The sequence below is a fragment of the Durotheca rogersii genome (genome assembly GCF_024521655.1).
Source record: "Durotheca rogersii strain YMJ 92031201 chromosome Unknown GGS23scaffold_67, whole genome shotgun sequence".
Taxonomy (NCBI): domain Eukaryota; kingdom Fungi; phylum Ascomycota; class Sordariomycetes; order Xylariales; family Xylariaceae; genus Durotheca; species Durotheca rogersii.
In genome coordinates, this window is record NW_026251298.1 from 79,333 (window position 1) to 88,228 (window position 8,896).

Consider the following 8,896-nt stretch of genomic DNA (forward strand, 5'->3'; position numbering starts at 1 on the left):
AAAGCCAGATCGGTCGAGACACCGGCGTCGGTCGAGGCTCTTAAAGGAGGGCAGAACGCCGTAGACACGAGCTGACCGCCAATGGCAAGTGTAGAGGGAGCCATCCCGGTAGCCTGTCCGCTCCCCTCCCCCTTGTTTAGGTACTAATGCAGGAGGACAAGTCTCGACGTGTATGGTCAAATTCGCGGGCGACCGTAGCTGGGTACCCGACCTGTCCTAGCTGCGGCCGTCTGGTTCACCCATGCGTATACACGTGTAGTAGCGCAATAGATTGACCAACAGGGAACGTGGCGGGGGGGGAGGTTTCTTGAGGAGGGCCGGATGGATGACCCTGCCGCTCGCCTAAGGCACGGCGCTGGCGTACCTACGACGCCGTACGGTCCACCACACGGCAGCCCAATAAGAAGCCAGTAAGTGAGTTGGTAGGTCCAAGGATGTCGAACGGTGGCTCGCCCCCCAGCAAGCTAGGCCGGATTGGCAGGTACCAAGAAGTGCGGGAAGAGGTGAGCGACGGTAGGGCACGAGACAGTTCGAGCCCAAACCGGGCTTGCGCGCGCGCGGAGGCTCTCGTTGGCCTAGCATTGCTTGATGGCAGCAGGAAGATGGGACTCGTCCCCCTCTGCAGTCCGTCAATCTGCAGCATGGTCGACTCACAACAGCGCGATGGCGCGAACACGCCGACGCCTGCCACTCTGGTTGGGCGCGCCGCCACGTCGGACGGGGTCCGAGGCACCTCGCCCTTCTCCCAGACGAGCTTGTATTCGAAGGGGATAGCGCTCGACCGGCGGACCGGAGCTTCTGCACGTCGACAGCGTCTCGGTGGTGTCCCGACAGCAGAGCAGCGTGGCCAGCTAGTTGGTTGGAGAGACCTACGGCAGATCCATGTTTGAGCCGAGTTTGCAGGCCCGCGAAGGGCGGGGGAAAGCGACCACCGGTGAAAAGCTTGCTGGCCTTTTCTCCGTCTCGTCCGTCACAGACACACACACACACACACACACACTCTCTCTCTCTCTCTCTCTCTCTCTCTCTCGTTTCTCTCCCTCTCTCGCGTTTCTCTCCCTCTCTCTGTCTCGCTTTCTCTCTCTCCTCACTGGCAGTCTTATCGACACTTCCCCACTGTCCACTTTTTCTAATGGACAATCATGTCTACACGTAGGTAGTGCAACTGTATGCATCATGCCAACAGGCCAAGCCCCTCTCTTCACCCGCCGCCCTCGCCTCCCCCCGGCCTATCCAGCTGTCAGGTACTAGAAGACTGATCGCATCCGCCCACTTGTGTCTCTCCTCTCCTCCTTTTTATCCCTAGGTGGAGCCTGTTGGTAAGCATTGGTACGAGACAAACCGGCGGAAAAACTCATTTACCGTAGTAGCAGCAACAGCATCTAGTCACCATGCCTCCGCGCAAGCATGCGCCTAAATCAACCTCTACTGGACCTTCACTTAAGCAAATCTAAGTCAAGATGTTGCGACTTCTGTATGTACTGCATAATATGTATACGTATTGTGTGTATGTGCCCGGCTCTGTAGGGCTGGGCGATGCGATACGATGTCTGGCAATAAGGTCGGCAACGAGAGCTGCGGCAAGAGACTCTCAGTCCAGAGCCAGGTACCAGCTCTGTCCTTACTGTTACGAGAGGAGACTTGGTTTGACATCAGAGGCCTCTATGCCCGGTCCCTACTCCACACTCGAACCTGTCTGAACACGCCCACCAAGCACATCGCATGCCGAAGCAGCGCCGATAGCTATTGATAATGCATCGCCTTTTCGTAGCTCCGTTGTCCTATTTCCCAACCAATTCCTACTACCCCGCGATCAGGAGGGTGGTATGTCGACATTCCCGACACGTTTTGGGGGGCCATCCTATGGTTGGTGCATGTAGTAGAATTGATTCGCGCGATGCACGAGACTCTGTGCTCGCGCGGAAACGCGACAAGGCTGAGAAGAGGGAGGGAGGGGGGGAGAACAAAAACGGAGGAGGGGCCAAGTTGAAGTGGCCCGCAAAGTTGGTAAAAACGTCTCGGATCTTATGTTGAACGCCAAACGTTTTGGTTGGGAAAACAGAGACAGAACAAAATCTCTGGACCCAAGCCTGGGAAGGGGTTAGTTGCACCGGCCGCCATGTTGCGGGACAGGAAGCCCAGGTCGACAACGGCGCTATATCACCTACACGTTCCTACAAGGTGGCCGCCTCCTCGGTCCCTTGCTTCCTTCTTGGAAGCTGGCCAACCCATCGGGGGCCCTTCTTACAGGATGTCCCACACGTCTTCGGCGGCATGGCAGAATTTGCTGCAGGCGACACTAGCCGAGAGGCTATACTGACTGATGGAGATCTTCTCGTCCACGTATTCGTCGGCGAAATTGTCAGGGCCCTTGGCCATGGCGCCAACGAAGACGCAAATGCTCTCCTTGGGCCCGAGACCTTGGATGTAATCTCGCACGCGCACCGTGCTTGCGTCGAAGCTCAGCGTTATCTTGCGGCAGTTTGGCGGGAGGTGATCCGTAATGGGATTTTGTATGACCCGAAGAAGTTTCTCCTGCGAGTTCGTCGAGCGGATGGACAGGCGGTGGAGCAGCTGAACCATGAGGCCCGCAAACCGTTTGAAGGTCCGAGGAATGCGCACGGTCGGCGACACCTCGATGAGAACGCCCTTGGCAGTTTGGATATATATCTGCAGCTTCCCAGCCTTATTTATGGGCGAATCTAGGAGGGTGAGCAGGCACTGCATCGATACCGCCGACCGTTAGCATGTTGAATGCCAACTCTCAAGACAAGTGTAGAGGTGTTGAACAAGTAATTAACCGCAAGTCCCAGCCTACCTGATGCGTAATGTCGGGCCGAGCATCGCTAATGTCGCGGTTCATCTTGCGCATGACTCCAATGTGCTCGTCGCTATTGAGGAGCGAGTACTTGTCCTCGCGCTGCATACCCATGCGGCCGACACCACCTCCGTGAGAGGCTTTGTAGGTTTCTAGGCTGGCATTGGACAGGACGACGATTAACCGCTGGCTATCCTTGTCACTGGGAGCCACGGGTACGTGTTGTTCGGCGACGAGCTGGGGGAGAGCGGGAGGGGGGAGAGACTGGGTACCTGTGGGAGGAGCCATCGCATGTCAGATGTTGCCGGCTACCGGTATTGTGGAGAGGAGGAGAAGAGGACAGACAGCGGCTCCGCTCTCTAGCGACGCGCGTGGATGCGATGGGGGATGGCGGCCCGGCCCTAGGCGAGGACAGCAGTGAGGAGGGGGGAGGGAACGGCCGAAAACGAGGTCTCGCCCGTCGGATTTCTGCTCTGCTCCCTCCCTCTCGCCTCCTCGCCGTTCTCTTGAAGGTAAAGACAGAATAAATAAATAAAGGGACCCGGCCATGTCCATCTCCGTCCCCTCCCCGTCCGCCGCGCTTCTTGTAGGTACCAAATAGCAGAGAAGTAATCGTCCAACTTACGAGGCCGTTTCCCGGTAGTGCGGTACGGTGTTACTGAAGGCATATCGGATCTTCAAAGCAAGAAGGGGGGTTGAAAGCGAGAATTCCGAACGGGCGAGAAGCTAAGGAACGGGTAAATAGAGCTATGCGCGCTTTTTTGCTTCTGAAAACGCCACACGTCGTCTAACCAGCCCCGTCAGCAAATGTCAGGTGTCAGGTTGCCTGTAGATGCGTTTTGTGTATTCGTGTGTGTGTGTGTGTGTGTGTGTCCGCGTTCTCGCGTGGAGAGAAGAGGGTCTTGGAGCGGCGAGAAACCGGTATGGGGTCAGACCAGGAGGCCGTCAGAGGCGACTGTCCAAGTGTCGGTGAAGAAAAGTTTTTTATTTGCGTATCTCGTGGTTGATCGCTGGTTGCTATCTATGAAAAAGGGTCGACCTGATGGGCGGTCTCCCCACCCATATGTATTCAGATGTTGGGGCAGTCCCGCCAAGACCGACAGATCCGCCTCCGATTTGCTCAACCTGAGGCTTCGGAGGGCCACCTCTCGAGGTACCCGGAGCTGGGTACCTTTCAGCACCGCGCGCACGTGAATTCCGATTCTGTACGTGTATAATCTTACAATCAATCTCTAATCTCACTAGAAGGATAATTACGTCTTTCTTATAAAGTATCCTATCTATAAAGTAATCACTACTTATTATACATTGAGGTACTTTGCTATAATCTGTACTTTTTTATATATAATATATTTTAAAATGTTAGTAAAAGTATATATATCTTAATAATTAAAAAATAATTTTATCTAGAGGATAGTTATAATACGTTAAACTCCTTATCATGCTAATTAATTACGAGATTAAATACTCTTATAAATACACCTATAAATACCATTGTAAATGCCGTTTTAATTAATTAAAAGTTCGTATAGCTTATTTAAAAGAGATACATATAATAACACTGCAATATATATATCTATTTATTTACCTACTAACGCGTTTAATCCTATTTTCTATTTAATTCTCTTTTCTACCTAATCCTATTTCCTACCTATTTTAATCCTATTTATATATAGATCAATCGAGGTTAGTTTCTCCTTGTTTAAAAGTCGATTGTTAATACCTTTTCGTAGTTTAATCCTATTCGTATATGAATTAATCTATATAGGTTAGTTTCTCCCTGTTTAATCTAGGTCAGTTTCTCATTCAATCCAGGTTAGTTTTTCCGTATTCAATCAAGAATCGATTACTAATCAATCCCTTTTCGCAATTCAAATGTCGATTCCTACTTACCCCTTTTTCCCTAGCCTTCAGAGAGGTTCTAGGTTTTCGGCACGAAAACCTAGAGAAGCACTCCGTGCTTCGACGTATTTTATACATACTAGAAATTAATAATGTATACTGTTTATAACGGTAGGGGTAAGGAGACCATGGCCTGAGTGCAAGACCTTGCTTAGCAATAATAACTCCTTGTCCTTCCTATTTCCCCGCCGCCGCAGAACCCGAATGGCGCTTTCGGAGAGGTGTTCAGGTAGGGCCTGTAAGCTCCATCTCCGCCGTCGTCGGGAATTACCCGATGGAGTAAATCCCCAACCCAATCTTACTCATCTTACTCAGCTCGGGTCATACTAGCAGGGGTGTTCGGAGTAACTGAAAATATTCATGTCCTGCGCCGTCACAACCAATCGATCCACAGGTCTTTTCTCCCAGACGGGATTGTGCCCTTGTTTGTACCGGTCCACCACTAGTATTCATCACCACATCCGTGCCATGTCGATATCCCATCTGTACCGGTCGTTCCCGTTTTCTTTTCCGTAGGTATAAGGACAGGCGTCGACTAGACGTCTCGCTATAGGGAATCAATCTCTATGTGCAAGAGGCTTCGCTTTGTCGGCAGATTATGCGGGTGGAAGTGATGGGCATGTGTGTTGGGGCATTACAACTCCCTATCGCGGGTTGTTTCGTGACCACTGGCCTGGCTATCCCTAGCGCCGCCTTACAGATGGCCCTCATCAAGGTAGCTTGGTAAATTGTTCGACGCTATTATGTATTTCTGGCTTCCGACTTTTCGACGGGCATGCTACCAGGTGTTTCGAGAGGAAGCCATACTCTCAGCCGGGTGGAGGTCAGGTCCTTGCTTCGTATAAACACCGTCTAGTTTATCTCACGAATATCTTGGTCCCGTCGTAACCCAAACAACACCGGCTGTCACGCCAGGTCGAGTGTAGATTCAGGATAGCTAACTAGTAGTTAACCTGCAGGGTAGGTGAGACGTGGGAACAGAATCTAGTATGTAGTCCGATATCTCCTGCGCGTGTGAACATGAATGATCCGTTTGCGATTTAGTGAGCATGGTGAAGGAGTAGACACTAATGAATGTAACGAAAGCAAGGTTTCCCAGTCTCGAAGACACAAAGCCCTATTGTCCAGCTTCCTCCAACGGTGGTGAATACCCGATAGCAATATACATATACACACATACATACATACATACATACATATATATACCGCGAAGGCTGATCCACATATACCCCCCCTACACCCCCCGGGGCAGGCCATCAGCCGGAAGCCAGTCTCCGCAACCCAGCAACTACAGGATAGAGATGCAGTTAGTTAGGATGGACAGCTGGGGGGGGTATGAACGAAATGGCACTTACGATCGCCGTTGAAAGTGTCCGAGTCGCCGCCGTACCTGTAAGAATCATTGAACTGCCAGATCGTGTAGTACGGCCAACCTCCAGGTGGCGTTCCCGCACTGGTGCTGTAACGAGCTAGGACGAGGGGGTTGGTAGTAACGAAGGCGCTGGAGCCGCCGGTGCAACTTGACCACCAGGACGGGTTTGTGTACAACAGCGGGTAGCGTCCAGTCCTGCCGCGGTAGGTATCGCTGAAATCTTTTATCCAAGAAATCATTGCGGCCCTCGAAAGTCCAGCGCAATCGCCCTCCAGATCCAGCATGCCCGGAAGAGTGATTCCGTCACCCGACCATCCGCCGCCGTGAGCGAGGAAAAAGGTAGCTTGGGCCGCCCCGGAGGAGGCGGCGGGACGGGCAAAATGGTAACCGCCCCGGATGAGGCCAGCCCTGGTGGCGCCGGTGTAGTGGCTGCTAAACATCGGGTCTATATAGCTTGTTCCCTCAGTGGCCTGTCCAAGATTGGTCAGTTCTTTTCTAGTCGGGCGGTCGGAACCTATGCCTTGAGGCTCACCTTGATGATGACAAAGCGCGCCCCAGAGTTGTATGCCGCAGCGAAATCCACACTCGACTGATAGTGAGAAATGTCAAATCCCGGCACAGCCGCGAGGGCGGTAGTGGCCAGGCCCAGGCAAAAGGCGAGACAGAACTTCATGTTTCCAAAAGAAGGGAGGAATAAAAGGCGCTCTGGTTTTCCGCAGGGTTGAGTCGTTTCATACCGCCTCGTCCCCCATTCTCTCCACCAGGGCCTGGCCAGGGCCTGCTTTAAATACTAGTAGAGCAAATCTATTTCGCGCCAGAATCTCCGTGAGAACACTAGGTTTCCGCCCGCAAGGGAATCTTAATGGCCTGATCGCGTTGGAAACATATATTTACACCCCAACGACAAATAGATGAGGCAGGTGGTACTAGTCCACAAGACCACGCGGGAAACCATTGGTTAGTGGTATGAGATCGCATCGAGGGCTGAAATAGGGACTGTCGATCCTGTTTGAACGTGGTAGGTGTTCGTAAACATGGTGGCATTGCTAGTCTTCCCGCATATGCGTGTTCGAGATACGAGAAGGTTGATGAAAACGACTTCTCGTGAAAAGGGCTTCGAGGGCCGAGGCTCTAAACCGTGCCCATTTTCCACTCACTCTATCGCTATGAGTCGTTAGTGCGACCAGAGAGAGACTGGACGTCTCGGGGAACGGCGTTCCCCAGGAGGACGTGCTACCGTATCTAGCAAGACGGGGGGATGGGTAGGAAAAGTTGTATAGGCATTTCGCAGCCTTTCAGTACAACCCGAGATGGCTAGATGTATGTTCTTTCCCCACGTTGCTCTCCATTCCCGCTTCTGCGGCGTGCAAAACTAGTGAAGTTGTCGAGGAGTAACACGGAGCAATGGTTTACCCGAAGTACCTAAGATGAACTGGAGACCTCTGGAATCGGCACGTTACTGTCGGCCCCTCTAGAAACAAAATAGGCATTTACATCGTTTCATGAGTTTCAGCTCAACAGTAGCTGACATTACGAGGCTAGTGTTCCTAGGCACGTACCTATATAAGTATCGTAATAGTTAGCTAGTAATCTAGTACCTATTTTAAGTTGTAGTATTAAAGTAGTATTAATTTAAAGTATCTCAAATACGAATCTTTTGTAAGAATTTTTTTATTTTAAACGTATTTGTCTATTAAAGAATATAAAAAGTAGACTTATAAAAAAGAAATTAAACAGTTTTTTTAATAACTTTAATAACTATTATGATTCTTATAATGTAGTAGTGCGGTGGATCTAGGCTACGTAGCCTTTTGGATGCGTATTTATATAGGTTGCGTACTTATATTTTCATTAGTTAGATTTAGACCTATAGCTATTATTAGTTATAGCTATTTACTCCTTTCTTATTATGCCTTTTTAGCTATCCTCGTTGCCTTTCTTTTCTAGTCTCCTTTCCTAGCTGCCGTTTCAGCTAGCTAATTAACTGATTACAGCTATTTATAGCTATAATCTAGTCTAATCGGCACTAGGCCAGTTATTAGTAGTTAGGTAGTGTAGTAGTGCGGTGGATCTAGGCTACGTAGCCTTTTCGATGTCTATTTATATGGGTCGCGCACTCATATTTTTATCAGTTAGACTTAGACCTGTAGCTATCACTATAGCTATTACAGCCATTACTAGTTACAGCTATTCACTCGTTTCTTGCTATGCCTTTCTAGCTATCCTTGTTGCCCTCCTCCTTTTCTAGTCTTCTCCCTTTCCTAGCTGCCGTTTTCAGCTGGCCAATCAACCGATTATAGCTATTTATAGCTATGATCTTGGTTGATCGGCACTAGGCCAGTTGTTGGCAGTTGGGCAGTCCTTGTTTCGTGCCTCCGTCAGCGTGCCCACGCTGCTCTTGTTCAGTAGTCCTTATTTCGTACCTCCGTCAGCGTGCCTACGCTACTCCTATTCAATAACTAACTCTCTTATAAAATATACATAATATATAAAGTAGTAATATAAAGGTAAAAGAATAATCGATTATTATAAAGCTGTTCTTTATATAATTTAAAAAATATAAAATTTTTTTTTAAATAAAACTATACTGATTATATAATTTTTATTATAACTCTTTAATTAAAGCTTAATGGTTACTTTACTTTACTTAAATAAAGTTATTAAATGTAATATGTTAATATTAATTCATGAATTAATCATTTACTTGCTAAGTAGAGACCGAGGCTTATCAACTTTCTATGAACTTAGTAAGGATAGTTACGTAATGTCAGTGCACCGCTTGGCTGGTAGCTACCCACGTTATG

At 49.4% G+C, this 8,896-nt stretch overlaps 2 protein-coding genes across 2 annotated transcripts; both read right to left on the bottom strand.

The window, feature by feature from the left end:
• Positions 1-2,244: 2,244 nt before the first annotated feature.
• Positions 2,245-3,486, bottom strand: GGS23DRAFT_608331 (nucleolar essential protein 1; the record flags this gene model as incomplete). Its single annotated transcript, XM_051520189.1, has 3 exons — positions 2,245-2,721; positions 2,819-3,090; positions 3,444-3,486. The coding sequence occupies 3 exons, from the start codon at positions 3,484-3,486 to the stop codon at positions 2,245-2,247; spliced, it is 792 nt and encodes a 263-aa protein (XP_051367042.1).
• A 2,103-nt stretch (positions 3,487-5,589) lies between these two features.
• On the bottom strand, positions 5,590-6,845 carry GGS23DRAFT_477538 (glycoside hydrolase family 25 protein). Its single transcript, XM_051514268.1, has 3 exons — positions 6,625-6,845; positions 6,076-6,562; positions 5,590-6,008 (listed from the first exon to the last, which is right to left on the bottom strand). Exons 1-3 carry the CDS (start codon positions 6,763-6,765, stop codon positions 5,977-5,979), a joined length of 660 nt encoding a protein of 219 aa, XP_051367043.1. The 5' UTR covers positions 6,766-6,845; the 3' UTR covers positions 5,590-5,976.
• Between the last annotated feature and the right edge of the window lie 2,051 nt (positions 6,846-8,896).